The sequence below is a fragment of the Mesoplodon densirostris genome, chromosome X, assembly GCF_025265405.1.
Source record: "Mesoplodon densirostris isolate mMesDen1 chromosome X, mMesDen1 primary haplotype, whole genome shotgun sequence".
NCBI classification, from domain to species: domain Eukaryota; kingdom Metazoa; phylum Chordata; class Mammalia; order Artiodactyla; family Ziphiidae; genus Mesoplodon; species Mesoplodon densirostris.
The window spans coordinates 3565958-3588839 of NC_082681.1; the positions used below are offsets into that span (position 1 = coordinate 3565958).

The window sequence follows — 22882 nt, forward strand, 5'->3', positions numbered from 1 at the left end:
CTTGCTGCCAGCCCATCCCTGACACAGTGAGGCCAGTACCTGTCAACTGGTCTCATTTTCCAACCTGTTTTCCAAGCACTGATACACGGCCAAGTTTCCCCCATGAGCAGGAGGTTGGCTCAGTGCTCGGGTCTGCTCAGGGCCCCACAGCCTCTGCTGACATCTGCCCCCCAGCTGCATCCCCTCCCAGGCGGACCTGTCCTTCAGCCCCATTTTCAGCCCCTGACCGGCCCAGGCCTCCCTCACAGAAGCCAGGGGCTCTGGGCAGGGATGCACCCTACAGAGCTGTCCACACCCTGCTCGCCGTAGCAAGCCACCCCACATCCCTCCCTGCCTCCTTGAGCTTGCATACATCCCGAGACAGAGAGCTCCTCCTCCCTTTCCAGGCAGCCAGCTAGTGTTTAGACAGTACCCTCTGAGAGAAGCACTTCTTTGTATTGAGTTTGAGTCCACATTTCCACAAGCTTCTACCACTCGGCAGCCCTTTCCCCCCCCCCCCCGCTCCTAGAGAGGCCCAGTAGTCTCTGTTCCCATCCCAGCCTCCAGTCTTTCTGGTGGAGGACGCCTGGGAGGCACCACGATTCGGGGGTGGGGAGGCTGCGGCCTGCTGCTGCGTCTTCAGCTGCCATTTCCATGAGCTTAGAGCTGGCCAGCGGGTTCTCCATGCATGGGACGAAGCCCATGACCCTTTAAGATGGTCTTCTCCCGTCAAGGCCCTGACAATCCCTCCACGTCCCACCCTGGGCCACAGACAGAGCTGCTGAGTCGGGGAAGGGCTGTTTAGACTACTGGCTCCGTGGAGCTGGGTGGAGAAGGGGAATTTTCTTCCAGAATACACAGGGGCTGGTTTTTTCCCGATCCTCAGGAGCAGAGGATATGGGGAGGGTGGGGAAGGCCACCACACTGCCATGGTTTCTCCCGCCAAATTCCCTAGTCCTAGGAAAGATCCACAGGAAAACCCACAAGAATTTGAACGTCTGAGCTGGGGCTGTGATGGAAATGAAATTTTTAAAAAAGAAAGAAAAACAAAAACAGAAAAAGGAAAAAAAAAGATTTAAAAAAACAACCCAGAGACCCCTACAGCCTTCAGCTGCCAGAAGGGCCCAAGTCAGCAGCCACGTCGGAGCAGGAAGGGATCTTTAGGTGCTTTGCAAGTCTCTGGGTCCCTGGGTCCCTGAGCTGGGGCGTCCCTGCAGCTCAAGTTCAGAGGCTTTGTGTCCTCAGAATAGCTTGCAATTCCAAACCATTCAGTAGGGAATCAGGCCCTGCCCCGCAAGGCCGGGCTGGGGTCCCTTCATGTTAGCCCAGACGCCTGCCCATCCCCTTCTCCCAGAACAGGGCTAAGTCCTCTCCTGTCACTCAGAGGACTGCAGTTGCCTCCTGCCAGGTCCCTAGGTCTCCTCGCCTCTAGACCTGCCCCTGATCCCACCCTCCAGGAGATGGCAGGGTGGGGCACAGAGCAGGGACAGACTCCAGAGAGGATCAAGGAGGGCTGGCAGCAGCTGCCCGCTGCTGGTTCCCCACTCCTTGGGCCCCAGCCACCCTCCAGCTCCTTCCCACCTCATCTGATCAGCAGGTCCGAGGGATGGGGGCATTCACTGAGCTGGGGGTTTTGGAGGTGTGGGGGGAGAACAGGCTAACAAATGTCATTTCAGACTCATTGAGTTTGAGGGGCATGAGAGGTGCAAAGACATTTGTAAGTGGACAGGGCAGGAAGGAGGCACAGAACCTTCCAGAAGGTCGAAGACAGACGGGAGGAAGGGTAGGTGGAAGGAGCAGGGCCCAGCATAATAATAGTGAACATGTACATAGTGTTTTTTACATGCCAGGTATTGTTCTAGGTATTTTATAGGAATTATTACCTCATTCCATCCTCATAGCAAGCCAAGGAGGGAAGTGGTTTCATTATCCACGTTAGGTGAGGGTAAGGAGGCACAGAGAGGTTAGGTAACCCGCCCAAAGTCACACAGCTGGGGCCGGATTCGAACCCATGAAACCTCCCTCTAACTACAGTTGTGAGTGTGGGAAACCGGAGACAGAGCCCCGCGCTGGGAGATGGGGCGCTCAAGTCCCAGTTCTGTCCGGTCACCCAGGCCCCGCTTCGTCCTCCCGCGGAGAAACCGACTAGGGTAGGAGCGCCCTCTCCTGGAAGGCTCTCTCCCGGCCGCGTCCTCCGACCCGGCCGCGGGCGGGAGGGTCGCGGGAGAGCGGGCTACTGAGCGCCAGCCCCGGCTCCGCCCCCTTCCTTGAGGTCAGCCTCCTGGGCGGAGCCGCGGCCCAGGGGAAAGGCGCAGTGGGGGAGGGGTGGGCCGCGTCTCCGGGCCACTCCCGGGCCCCGGTGCAGGCGGGTGGCAGGAGGAGCACCAGCTGGCGCTTGATTGGCAGCTGGGCCGGCCAGTCAGCCCGGGGCCTGGGGGCGGGGCGCGGCTCCGAGCGCGAAACATGGCCTTGCTGGGTGCTTGCAGCGGCGGCGGAGGCTACGAGGAGGAGGGGGGAGACAGCGTGTTCAAGGCGGCCGTGGAGGTCTTCGCGAAACTGAAGGTGCTGCGGGGCCGAGGAGCCGCCCCGGGGCGGCTGGGGCCGGGCGGCGGGGCGGGCAGGGCCTGCTGCGGAAGTCGGCGGCGCCGGGCGCGCCGCCCCAGTCGCCGCTGCAGGCTGCACCCTGGGTCCTGCTGCGGGGGAAGGTATGTGGGGCGTCCTTCTCGGCTCCTTGGGCGGCCCCAGGCCTTCATTCTCGCTGTGTCCACGTCCCGTGCCTGGTACTTCAGGCAGGCGCCGTGCGCCTACCGCACCTGAACTTCTGTCGCTGCAAGACCCGGCCGGGCGCGCGGAGTGAGTGCAGGCGCGGGCGGCGGGGGTCGGGGCCCATAGGCCCGGGACTCGAGGAGCTCGCGGGGTCCGGGGGAGACAGATGGGCGGGGTCCATGCCTCCCCCTCCGAGTCAGCGGCCAATGCCCGTGACAGCGGTGGTGAGGAGGCCCGCCCTGCGAGGTCAGGCAGCGGTCCCGGGGCCGCTACCCGCGCGCCCCTCCCCTCTCCCACCCCGTCCCGGCTCTCCCCTCACCCCCTCTCCTCTCCCCTGCCCCGCGACACCTCCCTCCCGTCCGCGATCGGCCCCGTCGGCCCTTTCCCTCCTCTTTACCTTTGCGCCCAGCCTGGAGCCGGCATCGGAATCTCTCCGAAGCCCCTAGTTGCTACCACGTCAAACTACCGCTTGCGCTCCGAGGGGGCGTCCGTAAAGGAGGCGGAGTGGCGGGCGGCCGGAGCCGCGGATAAGGGGAACTGAACTCTGGGCGCGATCGACAGCGCTGCCAGTGTGCCGGGCGCGCCTGGCGCGCCTGGCGGGGGTGGTGGGGTGTGTGTGACCCGCCTGGTGGGTGCTGGGCGGCCGGGAACGTGCGTGAACAGAGGTGCGCTGAGAGCGTTTTTGCAGATGTGCGTTTCAGCCCTTCGCTGATGTTGGCTTTCTAAAGCTTCCTGGCTTTCCCTTTCCTTGCTTAGGACCTCAGCTGCCCCTTCCTCCAGGGTCTTTATATCACAGAACCAAAGACCATTCAGGAACTGCTGTGTAGCCCCTCGAAGTACCGCTTGGAAATCCTGGAGTGGATGTGTGCACGGTAACAGCCTGGTTTCTTCCTCCCCCACCCCTGGGGTACACGGGCACCACTCAACCCACTGGGGGGAAGATGGGGTTTGTTCTTTATCTGAGGAGCTGTCCTCCATCCCCCGTCACTGTGAGAGCAGCTGCTTAGATAAGAAGTGAAGCCGTGCTCAGATCTGGGAAGAAAGTGCCCCGGGCAGTGCTTCAGCTCCTCTGTTTGCCGCCTCACAGAAGCTGAGCTTGGCTTCTGAGCGTTTTTTCTTGCTGTAACTACTAGTTTCAGAGCGGGCAGGGACCTGGGAAATGATGTACTTCAGTCCTTTCATTTTCAGACTGGGAAGCTGAGCGTCAGGCTGGAGTTGAGAACTGTCTCAGGTCTTGCCACCGAGAAGTGGCAGGCAGGGCCAAGACCCCAGTCCCCATTTCCCAGTCCTTTGGGTCAAGGTGCAGCTGGGTGTGTGTGCCTGGCACCGTGCAAGGGAAGCAAAGCCTGCCCAGGTGTCTGCATGTCACACATACTCCTATACAGCCTTCAAAGACCCAGCTCACACATCCTGTCTCCTTTTAGGAAGTCTCTAGTTCCCAGGGCAAAACGTATTCCTCCTTCCTCTGGACACCCACAGCCTTTTGAGCGCACCCCTGCCAGAGCCCTCAGCCTGTTGGTTGGGTCTTGGCCTGCTGTCCTGTCTGGCTCTCCAGAGCACTGGGAGCTGCTGGAGGGCAGGCACCATGTGGGACCCCCACCCCCGCCATCAGCCCCAGGTTGCAGTGCAGCGTTGAACATACTTAAGACATGCTCCAGGGCTTCCCTGGTGGCGCAGTGGTTGAGAGTCCACCTGCCGATGCAGGGGACACGGGTTCGTGCCCCAGTCCGGGAAGATCCCACATGCCGCGGAGCGGCTGGGCCCGTGAGCCATGGCCGCTGAGCCTGCGCGTCCGGAGCCTGTGCTCCGCAACGGGAGAGGCCACAACAGTGAGAGGCCCGCGTACCGCAAAAAGAAAAAAAAAAAGACATGCTCCAGGCTGTGGGGTGACAAGTAGGCACACAGACACATGCTTACCGGAATTCCATTCTAGGTGCCTCAGACACAGATGGGTGTCCTCAAGGAGCTGGGACTTCAGTGGCCACAGAGGCTCAGGCACTGATCCCAGTGTTGGGCGCACCTCTGCAGTCTTGAGTGCTGTGGACCTTGGCAGGGAGGAGGTGGCATTTGATCTGGGAGGGAACGAGTCATGGTGGGCACTCGTTTCCACAGGAGTGGGGAGTCAAGGTGTGGGAGGGAGAGCCGGGCAGCAGTGGCCTGAATGGCAGCCCAGGGCAGCTCACGTGGAGCCTTCCAAGCCACGTGAAGGCCTTTGAACTTTAGGCTCTGGGCAGGACGGGCACGGGACCCGGGGAGTGACATACTGAAATTGGCATTTTTGGCAGGGTGACTTGGGAGTCCTGTGGTGGATGGATTTGGAGGGGAGAGGCTGGAGGCAGGGAGACCAATACGGAGGCTGCTGCAACAGCCCTGGGAAAAGATGGCAGGAGCCTGGCTTGTAATGGCAGTGGCTCTCGTGACAGCCACTGTTGGCCCTGGAGGTACCAGCGCCTGGTCCAGGAACCTGGGAGGAGAGGTAGTAGTGGGGATGGCCTGGGCTAGTTCGGGGATCTTGAACACGCTCCCAGGAGGAGGGAGGCCAGAGTCAGGTCTTAGAGAGGCTCTCGTGGGAGGGAGGCCAGAGTTGCCTGGCCCAGGTGGAAGCTGGGGACTGGGTCCCTCTGCTGGCCAGAGGGGGCATGGGTGAGAGCCTCTGGCTGCAGTCCTCAAATGCTTTTAGTGCTTTTTTAAATACAGGAAACAGAATCCTTTTAAGAAGCAACCAGGGAATGTCCAGTTGCTTTTTATGATCCCAAGCTGGCAAAAGTGCCGTAGGCCTTTCGATGGCCAGAGGATTGCACAGAGTCCAGTTTCTCCCACTTTCCTGCTGGCTTTGCACGTGGCTTCACCACTTCAGCCTCCTTTAGGGCCGCCTATTCACCCCTGTCTGGGCGGAACCTGGAAACTGCACGCAGCATTGGCTGGGGGGCTGGGCGTGGTGGCTCTTGGGGTCCTCTATGCCAAGCTGGCCCCTCAGCACGGGTGGGGCAGAGCCGTGGGGCCCCTAGATTGCTGAGGTTAAGGCGCATGGGTTCCCTTGGCTCCTGAACTGTACTTGCGTTCAAGGCCTTGAGCACCGTTAGTTTCTGCCCTGCTCCCTGCTGCTTCAGGAAAATCAAGTTTAATGAAAGCCCTTTGTGAGTGAGGTCACTCAGGCTTTCGGGGATTTATTCTTTAGCGTGTTGAAGTGGTTTGCTGAGGTCCAGCCTGATGGATCACTGAGTGCTCTCTGCTCTCTGGTGCTTTGTGAGTGGGAATGTTGCCTGGCAACCAGGCCCAGGGCCAGCCTCCTAGCTTTTCACACAGCAGGGGCTCCTCCTCCCGCCCTCTTTGGCAGAATGGGTGGCTGCCCCGCCCCCTCTTCCCTGCAGTCCTGCAAGGGAGCGGGGGCTGGTGCCTCAGGTCGGGTCAGGGTGGCTCCACTAGCTCCCAGGGCCCCAGCATAGTTGGGGCAGGTGTGACCTGGGATGCAGGCGTTTGGAGGCATGGCCCCAGGGAAGGAACAGTGAGCCTTCTCCATCGAACACTGACCCTGCCCTCTCCCACCATGATGAGTGAGTCAGCAGGTCCCTGGGGCTGAGGCTTGGTCCCCCATACTGCCGTAGCAGGGCGGGGTCCTGGCCCCAGTCATCCTGGGGCTCCCTGGCAAGCAGCTGGAGCGAAGTTCCCATGGCCTCGGTGCTGTGTCAGGCGTGGAGCTTGGGGCTGGGGACGCGGTGCTCAGACTGCGCCCCTCTCATGGAAGAGACACAGTGGGAAGCCCGTGCTGTGTGTCGCTTGTGACGCCTGCCGGTATATTGCACCCCTTACTGCCTTTGGATGTGGTCTGTGTCTGGAAATGGTTCTGCCCATCAGCTTGGCATCTTAAGGCAGGATGGTTACAGGTGGCCACCGTCCCGTTTATCTGTGTGGTATCATCAAGGCTCGGGCTCCACCAAGCCAAGGGGGACAGCTGCGATTGCTGTTTCCCCACTTGGGAGGTTGGGACCGTGACCCCAGAGCCCATGCTAGGAGCCCTTGAATGGCTCAAAGCTGTGACCTGGGGTAGCATCATCTCCTGTTAACTTATGTTAGTTTAAAAACATTCCCACTGTTAAAAGAGCTAAGCACGGGCATTTACTAATGGCAGATTATTCCGTGACATGGGGCTGTGGTCATCCATTCGTTAATGCCCACTGGCCACCATTTCAGTGCTGGTTGCCATGTTAGGGCCTAGAAATACAGAACAGAAAGTCAGCTCCTGGCCTCGGTGAGCCTGAAGTCTGGGAGGTGAGAGCGCAGTGGAAAGACAGCTCCCAGGCCCCGCAGCGACGGAGGGATGCCAAGCTGGCTGCAGGCATGTCCAGCCCGCCCCTGGCTTCCCTGGGGCAGTGATGTCAGCTGTGGGCTTCATGGTGAGTTGGAGCCAACTCGGTGTGCTTGGCTTGGACGGGAAGAAAGCGCTGCAGGCGGAGAAGGGCAGACACACACGTAGAGGTGCGAGAGGGGGCCCAAGCCAGGCCCGCAAGGACGCCAGAGCAAGGAGGGCCTTCTCGGACATCCTCCAAACAGACCTGCGCCATGATTTCAAGGAAAGCCAGCCCCTGATAAAGAGCTTAGTGCTCTGAGGAATTCAGTGTTTTCTCTTGGGCAGTCATTTCATCTCTTTTATTGTGAGAATTTTAATTTCAGTATTCACATTCACATTTCTGAGGTAAGCTTTCAGAAATATTTTGGTTTTTTGTCTCTCTGATAATTTATGGAGTTGAAATCATAAGATTAGCCATTTTAAAGTAAGTGTTCCAGTGGCATTTAGCACCTAGGTACAGAGATTCACTTTTAGGAGCATGAGTAAGGAGGGGTGTGAGGGGCCCCTGCAGCCCACCCAGGCCTGACTGGTTTTGCTCTTTCCCTGCAGGGTCTGTCCCTCCTGGCAAGACAGGTTCAGCTCACCTAAGGGGGCCTCAGCCGAGGTGAAGATCCAAGGTGGGTCTCCGCTGTGGGAGCCTGCTGTTGAACGGTGGATTCGGGGCCGTTCTCACCTGGTGCACAGCCTCCTTAGCAGGTTGCGAATTTCCCATTGGACTGGTGTTTTCTTCTGGATGGTGCGCACTCCGTGGATATTACTAGAGCCTGCTAGGATCCGCCCCCCCTTGCACACGTGAAGGAGACCCTGCCAGCCCATCCACTGAGGTGCTGGGGGCAGAGACAGCCATTGTTGCTGACGCCACCAGTGGCCCGTCCACGTGGCGCTGGTGTGTGTGTGTGCACGTGACACGAGACATTCCTGGGAGCATGCTGGGCAGCTCTCTGCGGGTCTCTGGGGCCTTATCTTGGAACCGCTTCTTTTTGATCCTTTTTTGGCAGAAACTGTCCTTAACCCAGCCGTGAACATTAGGTAAAGGGGAGTGCATTGCAGTCCTCAAGATGGCGGCTGGCTCTTTGCCCACACAACAGTGTTTCCAAAGGTCCATCTTTCCAGGGGCCTGTGTTCCCTCCCCCACCCCAGCTCCAGGGTGGGTTAGCTGGACCCCCGATTCCTGACCCGTGCCGCTGCTGGCACTGTCAAGTTAGTTATCTGGGGACAGTTGTCCCCGAGGCTGCAATGGGCCAGAAGAACAGGGGTTGTGTCTTGGAGCCTGCGGGGCCGGCCTGGGCTGCACAGAGGCGCTGCCCTTCTCCCCAGCACCGTCATGTCCGGCACGTTCCTCCTGATGGGACCGTGTTGAGGCCGGGCGAGCCTGGTCATCAGGCCACACCTGAATCCTCTAACACACATACACGCATGGGTGCCGACCCTGGCCCTTGCCGTTCCCAGCCTCAGTTTCCTCTTCTGTAAAGTGTGGGTGCTCAGCCTTGCCCACCCCACGGGAGTGCGCTGAGTGGCAGAGCAGGTGGTAGACATGAGTGCTTGTGAAAGAGTATAATTGGGAGAAACCGGGACAGGTAGGGGAAGTAGAAGTCCCAAATTCACGTGACAGGTATTTATGGAGCACCCACTGTGCACCCGGCACTGTTTTAGGAGCTCACTTGCTAGCTGGGGGAGACGGGTGATGCACAGAAGGCGGCCAAATTCTCAGTGTATCAGATGGTGAGAAGCGCCGTAAACAAGCCGGGTGAAGGCAAGGTGGTGCTCGGGTGGGTTGGGAGAGAGAAGGGTGGAGCTGTTGACACAAGGTGGCTGGGGAAGGCCTTTGTTTAAAAAAAACAGAGCCGTGCAGGAAGGGAGGAAGGGAGCCAGGCAGGTATCAGGAAGATTAGTGTTCAGGGCAAGAGAATAGCAAGTGCAAGGGGCCTGAGGTAGGCTTGTGTGTGGCTGGCAGCTTGGAGGAGCAGCCAGGAGGCTGGGGTGGCTGACGTCGAGTGTAGAGTGAGGGCAAGGGGTGGGATGAGGTCAGAGGGGCCACGGGGCCAGATCAGGCCAGGCCTTGTGGGCCGCAGAAGGGTGTTGGCCTTCATTCTGAGGAGGGCTGCAGCCTGCCTTTGGGTTTAACAGGGCACGAGTCCGGCCACGATGAGACTCGGATGTGGGCTAAGTGAGAGGGGGGCCAGGGAGTACGCCAGGATTTGGGGTGAAGGGATGTGGGCTGAGCACATGTGCTGGGGGTATAACTGGCATTTGTACCGTGTCTCCAGGATGACTGATGCTTTCACATAGATGCTCTGCTTGCTTCTAGCACCAAACCTTCCAAAGCAGATGTGTGTTCTGCCACTGAGGCACATGAGGGTGGGAGCTGTGAGGGTAAGGACATTGCTGCAGGGCTGGGGGGAGGGGGTATGGAGCTAGCATTGACCCCAGGCTTTCTGGCTCCAAGTTCTGGCCTTCCTTTGTATACCAGATGGTTACTCAGAAAATGCCCAGGGCTCCCTGGAAGACATGGCCGAGCATTCCTTGCACCATGCAGGGACTCAGTTTCCCAACCTGTGAAATGAAAGGGTTGCCACCTCCTAGGGTTGCCAGCAAAATGAAGGGCCATGATGGCATGAAAGGTGTGTAGGACATTGACAGATGTGAGACGATTCCTTTTGCTTTGGCTTGGTGAGGTCTCTGAAACCGTGGCACACAGCATGTTTGGAAGGTTCCCTGGCCTCTGTGGGCTCCTCAGGCAGCTGGAAGAGCATTGAATGCGACCTCTTATTTCAGGTGAGAAAACTGGCCCCCAGAGAAGGGCAGTGACTGGGTATAGGTCACACAGCAAGACGCAGTCCTGGCACCTGGGGTGTCTTCCACCTGCGTCCTTGTTTACCTGGGTCTTCCAGGCCCAGCCCAGCCTCATGGGTGCTGGGCCTGCTGACGCTAGAGCAGGAGCACCCTTACCAGGGAAGCACTCAGCACCCTGCATGGGTGTGTGGTGTCCTTGCCTGTTTGGGTGGGTGTCTGCGGTAACTGGATCCTTGTGTTCCAACAGAGATGGTGAAACTGGGCCATGAGCTGATGTTGTGTGGGCTGGATGACCACGAGCTCCTGAAGGTAACAGAAGGCCCTCTGTCCCCATGGGCTGGGGGCCTCGGTGACACTGGGGTAGGCATGGGAGGGCTTTCTTCCCTCAGGCCCAGGAGCTAGCGCCCACAGTCCCCGCTTCTTAGCCCCCTGGGGCAGGAACCCATAGGATTCCTTTGGGTAGACCCCAGCCATCTCTAGGGCCGAGAGGGGAGGGTGGCTGAGGAGGCTGAGAAGGATCTTTGGCTTCTGATGCCCGAAGGGACAGAGAGCACATCCTGTCCTTGGTGGATGACTTCATACACACCGACACCATGGTAAGTACTTTCCATGCCAGTAATTGTCACACCCACACTTGGCAGGAGGTACTTGTCTTAGCCCCATCTCATGGGGAAGGTGACAGACAAGTCTCTCAAGGTTACCCAGTGACAGAGCCTGGCCTCAAACCCAGGCTTCTGGCTCCTGAGCCCATGCACTTTCCCCCACGTGCTGCCCACCCGTGGGTTTCCATGCAGAGGCAGGCCTAATCCACCCCCATATCAAAGAAACCCTGCCACCTACCCATAAAATTTAAAAAGAATATTTGAAAGAATTATTTTTGCATTTTGGCTATTATAAACAATGCTGTGACTATTCTTTATACGTTTTTGACAGAAGACATGTTTTCAGTTCTCTTGGGTATATAGTTAGGAGTGGAATTGTTTTAACTTTTTGGATTTTTCGAATACGTTTAACTTTTTGAGGAACCGCCAAACTGCTTTCCAAAGTGGCTGTGCCATCCTACATCCTCGCCAGCAATGTACGAGGGTTCCAGTTTCTCTACATCCTCACCAGCACTTGTTCTTGTCCATCTTTCTGACACCAGCCATCCTGGTGGGTGTGAAGGGCTGTCTCCTCGCGGTTTTGATTTGCGTTTCCCTGATGACTAATGATGATAAACACCTTTTCATGTGCTTATTAGCCATTTATATATCTTTTTTGGAGAAAAGTCTCTATTCACTTCTGTCGCCCACTTTTTAATTGGGTTGTCTTTTTATTATTGAGTTGTAGGAATTCTTTATATATCTTGGATATAAGTCACATCAAATATTTGATTTACAAATATTTTCTCCCATTCGGTGGATTGTCTTTTCACTTTCTCCATGTGTCCTTTGGAGCACAAAAGTTTTTAGCATTGTTGAAATCCAATTTATCTATTTTTCTTTTGTTGCTTGTGCTTTTGGTTTCATATATAAGAATCTATTGCCAAATCCAGTCGTTAAGATTGACACCTGTGTTTTCTGCTAAGAGTTTTATAGTTTTAGCTCTTATATTTAGGTCTTTGACCCATTTTGAGTTAGTTTTATGTGTGGTGTAAGATATGTATCCAACTTCATTCTTTTGCATGTGGCTGTGCAGTTTTCCCAGCACCATTGAAAAGACCTCGGCATCCTTGTGGAAAATCAGTTAACGTAAAAGTGAGGGTTTATTTCTGGATTCTCTATTCTATTCCATTGATTTATATGTCTGTCCTCATGCCAGTACCACACTGCCTTGATGACTGTAGCTTTGTAGTAAATTGTGACATGTGAATCCTCCAACTTTGCTCTTTTTCAAGGTTGTTTTGGCTATTAGGAGCCCCTTGAATTTGCATATGAGCTTTAGAATCAGCTTGTCAATTTGTGCAAAAAATCCAATTGGGATTTTGATGAAGATTGTGTTGAATCTGTAGACCACTTTGGCAGGTATTGCCATCAACCATATTAACTCTTTCTCTCCTTGAGCATGGGCTGTGTTTCCACGTATTTAGGTTTTCTTTTTCTTAGAGATGTTTTGTAGCTTTCAGTGTACAGGCTGTGAGGGGCACTTTCCCTTTCCTGGGCTTGGGAGGGGTCTCCTGGAGCCAGGTCTGTTGAGGAGGGGACGGCACGCAACCCTGGCCGCTGGTCAAGGCTTTGTGAGATGCTGAGTGGCACTTGGTCTCATGTTTCAGCCCAGGATTTCCGCTGTCTAGACACTGTCCCACCTCCCACCTCCCACCTCCCACCTCCTATTCCCAGGCTGCCCCTCAGGTGTATCATTCAGGCTCAGTGTTGTTTGGGCAGGTTGGGAGAATGCGCCAACAAGAGGTAGTGATGAGCAGCCAGTGGCAGGCCGAGGGCAAGGAGATGGAGATGCCAGAAGCTTCCAGAGGCACTGGTCCTGTCAACGTGGCTACCCAGCCGAGAGCCAGGCTTGCCGGGAGTGCCAGGCAGCCGCAGCCATGAGACTCGTGAACGGGGAACTGAGCTGCAAACATGATAGCAGAATGTGGCCCTGTCCCCAGATCTGCTCCCCACACAGGGCTGCCCGGCCTGAGATGCCACCAGGAGCCTCTCAGCCCTCTCCCTCTCAGCCCACTTTATTTATTTACTTATTTTTAACATCTTTATTGGAGTATAATTGCTTTACAATGGTGTGTTAGTTTCTGCTTTACAACAAAGTGCATCAGCGATACGTATACTTATATCCCCACATGTCCTCCCTCTTGCGTCTCCCTCCCACCCTCCCTCTCCCACCCCTCTAGGTGGACACAAAGCACCGAACTCTCAGCCCACTTTAAATGCAGGTGCTTCTTGGAGGGCTTTATACTGAGTCACCAGTGATGCTGGCTGAGCGCATGATTCTGGTGCATTCCCCAGAACAGTGGTGTGTCAGGGCAGGCCAGCGAGGAGCTCGAGCGGAGAGCCGGGCCCAGCTTGCCTCCCAGCATCCTTGCTTATGCAGGGCTCTCGGGAGCAGGCTGGGCCCCTCAGGTTGTATTTACCTCATGGGGATCAGCCGTGAGCCTTCTCCCCTTTCTGGAAGGAGGAAGGAGTTGAGCTCCTGGCCGGACAGCTCCCTGCTGGGAGTCCCAGCCGCCTTTGGGGTAGGGGGCTGAGTCAGCTGCCGCTTGGGAAGCCTGGCTGTAAGGCCTGGCTGCTTGCCGCCCCTTGGGGACGAGTCCTTGTTCCCTGCAAGGAGTGGGTTCGGTGCAGGCCACAGCCATGGCCTGTCTTGCTGTGCCAGGGGCCCCAAGCCAGTCCACGACGCTGCTGGGTAGGGGCCAGGTTGCTAGTGGCCCGGTGCGGCCAGCCGCGGGCTGGGGGCACGTGGCATGCCTGGCCAGTGAGTGCATGTGGCCTTCCCTGCCCAGGGCCAGGCCTGTGCCCAGAAGCAGCTGTGCTTCATGGACCAGCTGCTGGACGTGGTCCGGAACCTGACTGTCGGAGGCTCCAGCTGCCGCAGGTAAAGCCTCGGGACGGGCCCTCCCTGGAATGGCTGGTGGGCGCCCTTGGTCCTCCATCTGGAGCTGGCGGGGCTAGGGGCCCAGCCCCGGGCACATCTCCGGCTGCGGCTCCGCTCCCCGCTCCCGTAGAGGCGGCTGCTCCCTGGCCCAGGAGCTGTGGGCCGCAAGCCTAGGCAGGAAGCCCCACCCCCACCCCGGGGTGCTGCCCGAGGTGCCAGGCTGTCGGCGTGAAGTTGTGGTGTGGGCCTCGGAGAACACGGGCTGACCCCGGCGGAGGGTGGGCACCCGCGGCGTCTCTGCACATGGGTGGGCTCTCGGAGACTGGAGGAGATGCCTTCTCCTGGCCTCTCTGCCCGGTCTCATCTGGCCTCTTGGGTCTCTGGCCGGTGACGGCGTGGCCCTGGGGCTGCCTTTGCAGTGTGAAAGAGCATTTCGAGGACACCAGGGAGAAGAATGAGGCGCTGCTGGGGGAGTTCTTCTTGAGCCCCCGCCTGCAGATGCTCCTGAGCCCCGAGTGTGATGCGTGGCCCCTGGGCGTGCAGCCACTTCTCGACAAGCAGAGCAATGCCTGGCAGAGGTACACGCCCCACTCCGCCTGTTACCTGGGACAGAGCCTTCTGTGCGTGGCCCACAGGTGCCCCAGTGCCCGTGATGGCACAGGACAGAAGTGTCCCCCCTTCTCTCCCTGCAGGTCCAGCTCCTCCATCGAGTCAGAGGAGGACAGGGTGGCAGAGCTGGCCAGGCAGCTGCAGGAGCGTGCCTCGAAGCTGCAGTCGCTCAGGATGGAGGTGAGGCGCTGGCCGTAGGGGCGCAGGGGCCCCGCTACGTGTCCTAAGGTGGGGCATGTCGCCCACCCCAGCCTCAGACACCCCGTCTTTACGATGAGTGTGTTGGGAGGCCTAAGCGAGGTGATGGATGCCCAGCAGTTTCTAGAATGTGATGGGTGCTCAGGCTCCGTGAAGGCAGGAGTGGGGAGGCTTTTTGAGGAGTGGACAGGACCGTCCTCGGGTGGGCTTTCGGCGTGTGGCCCTCCCCACAGCCCTGGACCCAGCCTCGTTACTGAGGTCGCGAGGAGGACGTTGAGGCCCATGCAGGCCTCTGGTCTTCTGTCTGTCACAAAGTGGGTTAGGGACCTGGTGCCCTGTGACAGGCAGGGCAGCCTCAAGGGACCCTCCGCTTCTGGCTTTGCAGTGCTTTGCACAGCACAAGCAAGGAGCCGCTGTGGGCGGGGCCGACGCCAGCACCCTAGACCAGAAGCTGCGCCTGGCCATCTCTGATTTGCGGCAGCTCATCGTGGCTTTCCTGCAAGTCTATGACGATGAGCTGGGAGAGTGCTGCCAGCGCCCAGGCCCCAGCCTCCGCCCGTGCGGCCCCATCATCCAGGCCGCGTACCAGACTCTGACCTCGTGCAGCCAAGTAAGCATCACCCTCACCCCTCCCTCTCCCTCCCAGGTGCCACTCTAGCCCCCAGTGAGGGACCTGAGGGCTTGGAGAGGCTTGGACAGGCTTGGACTCCCTGCGAGTGGGTGGCGCGCTGAGCTCTGGGCTCTGGGCCCTAGGCCTCAGTCTGGGACTTTGGGCGAGTTGGGGCAGGTGCCTCTTGCGGTGCCGTGGAGGGGATGAGGGCTGATGGGGATGTTCCCCTGTGGGTCCCCCTGCCTTCAGGAGAGTGCCAACTGAGCCAAGACCCCGGGTGCAGAAGAGGTTTGTGCACGGCCTGCACTGGGTCCTACCTGAATGTGGGAGACCCTCGTCCCGCCTCCAGCTTCTGTCCCTGTATTGGCCTCACTCTGTGTTCACGAAACACCCAAATGTATCACAGCCTGTTCGTTCTTGTGTGGCCAAGAACTATGCCAGACAGATAGACAGATGTTTGCCTGTCTGTGCCCTTGACCCGGTTTAGACAGATGAGAAAAAGTGGCCTCACGCTGCTGCGCTGACTACATCAGTATTCACTCAGATCCCCAGAGGCTGGCCTGGAATGCTAGCTTTGGTTATGACTGTGAGTACAGTTGCCATGCGTGGAAGTCTGACATTTGCTCAGGGCTGCCATGATGCTGGCCTTGGTTTTTTAACAAAAAAGCTCCTAGACTTCCAAACCTCTGACCAGCTTGTCCTTTGCGATTCTACCAACAGCCTGAGTTAGGGCACAGTCCTCTCCCATCAGAAATGCCCTTTTACCTTGGGGCAGTGTTTTTCCCACCGTGACCCTGGCTTTGCGTGGCCTCAGTGTGGGATGGGGTCCGTGATAGTGTGGCGTCCCCGCCGGGCCAGGGGGGAGGGAGTTAGTCTGGGGAGCTCTGATGGGTGACTCTCCAGCTGGGAGGCCTGCCCTCAACCTGGGCTGGTGGGTGGATGCAGGTGTTCAGCATCAAGCTGGCTGGGAAGCAGGAGATGCCTTCTGTGGGTCAGACCACCAGCACTCAAGCCCACAAGTCCCCTCCTTCCCTCCCTCCCTCCCTCCCTCCCAGCTGTTGAAAGCGGTCGTGGAGGTCACTGACACCTCGGTGAAAGCCGTGCAGATGGCGAAGCAGCAGCAGGGCAAGCAGATCTGTTGGGGCAGCAACAATTCTGTGATGAGTCTAGGTATGTGGTCGCCACTTTTCTGTGGCTCTGGTCCCCCGTTTGGTGGTCAGGGACACGGCCTTCGCAGTGCACCTCGGGTTAGTGCCTGCCTCCTTCTGTGCTCGACCCGCACTTGGGGATGGGCCCCTTACATTTTTTCTTTTTTTCCCGATGCTTAAGGTTTTCCTTCCCTTGGAAACGCTTCTGACGGATTATAAAATAAAAACATTAATTGTAGGAAATTGGGATAATGTAAAGACGTGCACAGGTAAACTAAAAACATTACATAATGTGGTGGCCCAGAGATGGTCGGTGTTAATATTTTGGTCTGTTTCCCTCTCTTCCGTTTCCTCTCATCATTTTTTATTTCTTTGTGTAAGGTGAGTAGAATTACAACATGTGAACACTGTTCTATTCTTTCCCTTGGATCTCATTTTAAGCGTTTTCCCATGTTCTCGAAGTCACATTTTTAATCATCAAACACTTCCTTTCAGGTATTTGCTATAATTTACTTAATGTTTTCTACTACTGACCCTGTAGGTCATTTTCAGTTTTATACTGTTACACATGATGCTGTCGCAGGATTTACAATAGTGACAAATGGAAACAACCCAAGGTTTTACCCTTGGGTAATGCTTGGGTAAATACTGGTATATGAATATGGTGGGACGGTATTGGTTGTTTCAAAACTTGGTTACAGTGACATGAGCAAATGTGTATCATGTAATGTTAAAAGGAAAATGCAGGTTAAAAATGAAATATACGGTATGATTTCACTTATCTAAAGGGAAAAAAATGTAGAAGAATCCCTCGTAGGACTTCAGCTAGAACACGGACGTTGGTTTGCCCTGTGTTGGAGTCAGAGGCGTTTTAGTTCATTTAGTCTTTCTTCATCCTGCTCTGCAGCCTTCACATATTCCCCAGTGAACATGTATCACGCAGGGAATTTCTCCCCTGATTGACAATGTTTAAAAAAGGTTGCAGTGAACATGTTTCGACATTTGTGCTTCCGTCCTGGCGGCGGGGTTCCCACCGTCTTGTCAGTGAGGCCAGGCTTCTCACTGTTGTGAGGCCAGCGGTCTCCATCTTACTGATCCTCGTCAGCGCTGGCTTTGAACCTTCCAACCTTTCTGCTGTTGGATAGGGGCAAAGTTGTATCTGAATTTAATTTTAAACTTTTTTTCTGAGTAAGTCTATTTTTCTTATGTAAAAAAACACTCAGAGAAGGTTTTTGTTCTTTTGTGATAAGAAAAATAGCCCTTTCTCTCTCTGAGTCTTAGAGAGAGAAAAGTGAAAAGTTGGGTGTTTCCCTTTCAATCCAGTTCCAATGACTTTAAAGCCAATACTTGTGTAACCACAACCCCGGCTAAGAAATGGAACATGCCTCGCACGCTAGAGACTCCCACCGCCTCTGCCTGCCCGCGGCCAAGCGCTGTCCCTGCCCGCTGAGAATTTTCTCCCTGTGCTCCCACCGCCCACGTGGGGGTCTGTGACCTGCTGACATTCATCAGCACGTAGCTGAGGCCCTTGCACAGTCCCCTCTGTCTTCCATTCTCCGATCTCTCTTGCCCTTCGGCTTTTGGCAGTCTGATTATAGTGTGTCTCGGTGCGGGTCGCTTTGCGTCTCTCTCATTTGGAGTTTTTTGAGCCACTTGAGTGTGCAGCTTCGTGTTTCTCGTCCACACTCCGCACTTCTCGTTGCTCCCACCCTCTTAGAGGCCGAGCAGAGGCACCGGCTCAGGGCCTTCTCAGGTCTCTCCTGGGGGCCCGCACAACCCCGGGCGTGCGCGTGGCCTTCTAGATTCCCAGGACTGTCAGAGCTCTGCAGAGCCCTCGTGGGCATCTCCTTTCCCATCCTCTCCTTCTGCGCCTTCTGGTTGGTCTACTGTTTGCCCCAACTCTTATCCACTGCCTGAGGCAACGGCGACTCCAGCATCTGCCTGTCAATCCCCCCCCGTCCAGTGCACCCCCAAGGACTGGCTTCAGGCCACATAGCCCCGAGCCCTCCCTTGGGGGGCTGTCTGCGTGAATTCGCTGGCCTTCTCGCCGCTCTTGGCCTCGTGCACACACTCGCCACATGTGTACCTGGGCACCCAGGAGTGTCTCTCCTTTCTGACTGAACTGCAGCAGAAACCTCCATTTAAACATCCTTCCTAACATTTCTCCTCATCACCGCTGCTGCTGTGACTCTCACCCCTGTGTGTGTAGTTGTTAGTACTGTGCTTGCAGCCCATGCTCTCATTAGGACATTAATGACCCCGAGTGCTCTCCACGGCGTGCCACCTGCCCCGGGCTCACAGCACAGCGGCAGCCTTCGCCTTTCCCGTCTGAGCTGTGTGAACCTCTCCGCTTCCCCTCTGTGTTGTGCCTGCAGAGAAGTGTCTGCTTGCCCCGGAATCCAGAGAGTCTTGAGCGCAAGCGCTGCACCAAAGGGGGGGAGCGCCCTGTTCTCGTTCAGCCCTCCAGCCCAGCTGTGGTCTGTGTCGCTTCCTCGTGTTGTTTGAGACTCGTTCTTGGGCTATAGACACAGCAGAGAAATGACCCCTGGCAACTCCACACCAGGGGCCAGTTGGAAGGGCCTTGGCGTTTCCCTTGTATCTACCTGAGAGAGTAAGGGCCTTGGTCTCTGCGGCCTCGGGCCCGCCACTGTGGGAGGTCCGTGTGCCTGTGCTACTTCACCTCCCGGTATAAGAAGCTAGGCCACCCATCTGGGTGTCAGTAGCCAGGCTATGTTGGTCGCACGTCCCCACGCCTGAGGTGAGGGGCTTGAGTGAGGGGACCAGGTGCACCTACAGGGCTGGCACCCAGAGCCGTGGCCTCAGTGTGTGGGCAGGGCCTTGGCAATGTGGGTGGGCAGCTCATCCCATCGTCATTCACCCGTCACCGGCTCGACTGGGCGGACCCAAAGCCCCTTCTGCCTCCCAGGCCATCAAAATATCAATGAATTTTGGAAACAAACAGGTTTCTGGAAGCAGGAAAGTCCATGGAGTCAATTTGATGGATGCAATGGGGGGGGGGGGAAAGCTGCAACCAAGAGGACAGCCCGAAGGAGCAATGCGGGGGCCAGGCTGCCTGGTGGAACCACCATAGTCCCAGGGCTGTGTGGCCGGCAGTCCCAGGGAGGGGACAGTGGCAGGTGGGCTGGAAGCAGAGGGTGTAAGCAGAGCAGGTCTGTACAGATTGGCGCTCCCAGGGAGACTAGCCTGCTCTTCTGTGAGGAAAATGATTGACATGAATGGCAAGCTCGGGCTCCTGACATGGCTGGTGGCCAGGTGAAACCCACCTCTTTCTGGCCTCTGAGGGTCCACGGCGTGAGGGCTGGTCGCTGCCTGCTCCTGCTACCCAGGCCTCCTCTCCCCAGCCTGGACCAACACCACAGAAGAGAGAAGAAAGACCTGGAAAAGTAGGCCTAATGGGTCATTCAGATAACAGAACTTTCCAACCAAGTTGAATTAACATAGTATCTTGTCCAAACATAGCTAGGAACCTAGGAAGAACCAACAAGGAGAAACGCAAGCAGGCAGTCGTAGGAGTTAAGAATGGTTGTCAAAGTGTTCAGGAAAACCATGCAAAGAGTAGAAAACGGATGAGGCAACAGATCTTGAGAATAGAGAGAAAGGGGGCAGATAAACAAAACAAGGACATAGAAAAGCAGCACAGAGGCCTGATGCAGAGAAAGGAAGGAAGGAGGAGGGCGGAGGTCGCAGAGCTGAGGGCTGAGTACAGAGCAGACGGACCCCGAAGACACATCCTCAGGCCTAGTCTCCTGCAATCTGGAGTAGCAGGGACTCAGCAGCAGGGCCCAGGCTTCCAGAGACAACACGACCCAGCCAAGCCCTGAGCCAAGAGAAGGCAAGGCAGCGACGAGGGCCTGGAACAAAGGAGAGACGTGTGAGCTGAGGATGCGCCCGGGGTCGGGGGAGCCCCAGGAGCAGAGCGGGGCTGGGGCGTCTAGAGGTTGGGAAAATCTAAGGATTTAGTAAAGGCAAATGACATCCCCAAATCCTATCTGTGGAGAGATGTGATCGTCCCCAGAGGGAGTGTCGATGTTGAGTAGGGAGGGTGGCTGAGGCCCACTGCATGATTCCTGACTTCAGAGTCACCCTTGGGTGGGCGCGACCAAATGCCACTTGCCGACATTGCCGTGTGGGAGGGCAGAGGACGGGTGTGCACCGGTTGCTGGTCTGACTAAAATCCACACAGCATCAAAATCAGAACAGCCCCTCGCTCCTGGGCTCCGGGGACAGGGGTGGGCAGGGACGCGGCCAAGCGAGTGGGCCCCGGCCTGGGGCTCGGCCTGGCGCCCACGGGGGCTTCCAGCCGTGCTCACCAGCCCCTGGCTCCCTTCACGGCTCCTGGCTCAGGGGGGTGGGGGGGCCTGGGGCCTGAGGAAGGCCAGTGGAGAGACGGGCTGGGAAGTGCTGGATTGACTTTGCTATTTTCTTTTCTCTGCAGCCATCAGAATGGGACGGGTAATCTGGAAATACAAGGTCTTCAACGATGGCCTGCCCAATGGCCTGCAGTAGCCTGGGAGCAGGGCGCTCTGCCCCGAAGAGCCAGGCAGCGGTCAGCCCCCATGTTCCCCGGGCTGCCCTCCACATGCTCCGTGCCTTCAGCGATTTGGGGGGGGGCTGTGACGAGGGGCCGGAGGTGGGGCGGGGCGGTGTGAGCTGGGGACAAAAGAATGCTCAGGTTCTAAGAAGTTGCCTCCAGCCTACCTTTTTTGTTTTATAACACCTTTCTTGAAGTATAATTGCTTTACAATGGTGTGTTAGTTTTTGTTGTATCACGACCTGGGCTGCTTAGTTGTCTGCCCCATCCTGCCTGTCCCACGAGCTGCCGCCACTGCCTGTTAAGCTTGGTGATGCCTCGTCACGACCCCTGGCTGAATGCCACCAGAGTTCCCCGCCCGGCCCCCCACCCTGTTCTGCTGCCCACCTGGGGCCGGCCTTGGGGATGCCCCGTGAGGTCTCCTTGCTGCCCCACGGCCTGGCCGCTGGCGCCCACTGCATCTGGGTCGCGGCCAGTGGAGCGTGTGCTTCTTCCTCCTTCCTCGCCAGGTCACCCGGCACTGGCCTGGGGGATTTTTGCCGGTGGCCTGACTGGTTGGCCAGCAAGCTGTTCTCTACAGGGCGCCCTTCATAGCCACCTCCCTCCCGTCAAGAGCGGGCACAGCTGGTGGGGCCCCGCCTCCCTCAGCCCAGCGGCAGGCAGAAGGCGGTGTGGGAGGGGCCTCCCTCAGCGCTTGGTCGCCGCCTCACTTGTGCCCACGCTGTCCTGCCCCTGCATCTGCACCTTTGTTTCCCCCAGGCCCCTGTGGCTGCTGTAGACAAGGAGGCTCCAGGGGCTGGGCGCCAGGCCCCTTCCCACCTGGGCTGCCAGAGCCCCCGGGCCTGGTCCCCTGCCTGCCTGGGGCATCCCCCAGATGGCTGCCGTGAGAGGAGGGAGGACGGGCAGGCCCCTGGGCACCACAGTCCAGGTTCACTGACAGCTTCCAGACCAGGGGACTCTGGAGGACCTGTGGCAGGAGACTGGACCTGTGAGTGCCCACTGCCAAGTGCTGACATGTCTTGCCCCGGGAGGAGGTCCCGGGGATGATGTCACCTTCCTGGATCACGGAGGGCCTTCTCATTCCCCTCCTGTTCTGACTGTGTCCTTCACCCTTGACTGAGCCATTCGGGCTGGGAAGGCCCCGGAGCCTGGGGTCTGAGGGGCTGGGGCTGGGGCTGCCTCCGGGCTGCCCCCGCCCCCGCTCTCACAGGGCTCGGTGGAGGACTGCTCCCGCCTGCCTTGCTTCCCTTGCTCCTTCCCTGGCAGCCTCCGCTAAAGGCTCCTGAGAAGTTCTGGGTCATTATATCAGAGAAACATATACCATCTCCCATTCCTGGTGGAAGATGAGCCCGCACCAAGGCCTGTCCTTACAGCTCACTTCAGCTTCACCAGGGGCAACCGGCTCCCTAGTGACGGGGGGAGCTGTGCCTTGGAGATGCTCCTGTGGGAGATGCCCCAGCCTGGGGCTGGGTGTTGAACCTAAGTCAGACTGGGAGGCAGGGCCTATAAAACTATAAAATCAATGAAGACAGAAAATTATATTCTGTATTGTTTTTTGATGAACAACAGGTACCTAGAACTGTGCACAGAACACTCTATCTACATTGAAGTGAAGAGAGTCCCAAAGATAATAATATATAGAGAGGGACCTTCAAGATGGCTGAGGAATAAGACGTGGAGATCACCTTCCTCCCCACAAATACATCAGAAATACATCTACAAAAAAAGGGTTCTCTTTGTCATTGTCTTTTAAAAGAACAATTCCCCATGCTTATAAATCCAGACTCAGAACATCAATTCAACCAACCTCAGGAGCCTCGTGGCTACACCTTCCTGCTGGGAATCAGCATGGTCCCCAGAGAATCAATTTGAGGAGTATTGCCAAAGTGTTTTCATTTTCAGTGTTTATCCACTGGAATGTCTAGGAGTGAAGAACAGACAGGGCAATACAATCCTAAGATTCAATTTCTTTCATCAAATACAAACCGTATATATGAGCATCAAGGCAAGAGGATGGAGGACTTTAACTGAAATTCCAATAGAGATCTAAGTGCAAATCCTGGAACCATCCCATGCTAGCACTGTGAGTTAGGATAGGTACTTAACCACTCTGAGCCTGTTTTCTGATCTCTAAAAAAAAAAAAAGAGAAGGATAATATCTCATACAGCTGTTGCAAAGATCAACTCAAGTAATTCATGTAAAGAATAGAGCACAACAACCTACAGAATGGGAGAAAATATTTGTAAATCATGTATCATAAGGGATTTTTATTCAGAATATATAAAGAACTCTTACATGCCAGTGAGAAGGTGGTAAATAACCCAACTTTTAAAATGGGCAGAAGATCTAAATA

At 56.7% G+C, this 22882-nt stretch overlaps 1 protein-coding gene across 5 annotated transcripts; it reads left to right on the top strand.

The window, feature by feature from the left end:
- The first annotated feature begins 2299 nt into the window (after positions 1 to 2299).
- On the top strand, positions 2300 to 22035 carry HAUS7 (HAUS augmin like complex subunit 7). 5 transcript variants are annotated; one of them, XM_060087498.1, is made up of 11 exons: positions 2300 to 2541; positions 3502 to 3617; positions 7643 to 7710; positions 10134 to 10195; positions 13320 to 13411; positions 13831 to 13989; positions 14104 to 14200; positions 14604 to 14828; positions 15316 to 15414; positions 15884 to 15998; positions 20433 to 22035. In XM_060087498.1, the coding sequence occupies exons 1-11, from the start codon at positions 2443 to 2445 to the stop codon at positions 20501 to 20503; spliced, it is 1203 nt and encodes a 400-aa protein (XP_059943481.1). In that variant the 5' UTR covers positions 2300 to 2442; the 3' UTR covers positions 20504 to 22035. The 5 variants fall into 5 exon arrangements, with proteins under 5 accessions (XP_059943481.1, XP_059943482.1, XP_059943483.1 ...); XM_060087500.1 differs by lacking the exons at positions 15316 to 15414; positions 20433 to 22035 and adding exons at positions 19469 to 19519; positions 19589 to 19976 and having other exon boundaries at positions 2350 to 2541; XM_060087497.1 differs by lacking the exon at positions 2300 to 2541 and adding an exon at positions 2590 to 2684 and having other exon boundaries at positions 20433 to 21006.
- The last annotated feature ends 847 nt before the right edge of the window (positions 22036 to 22882 follow it).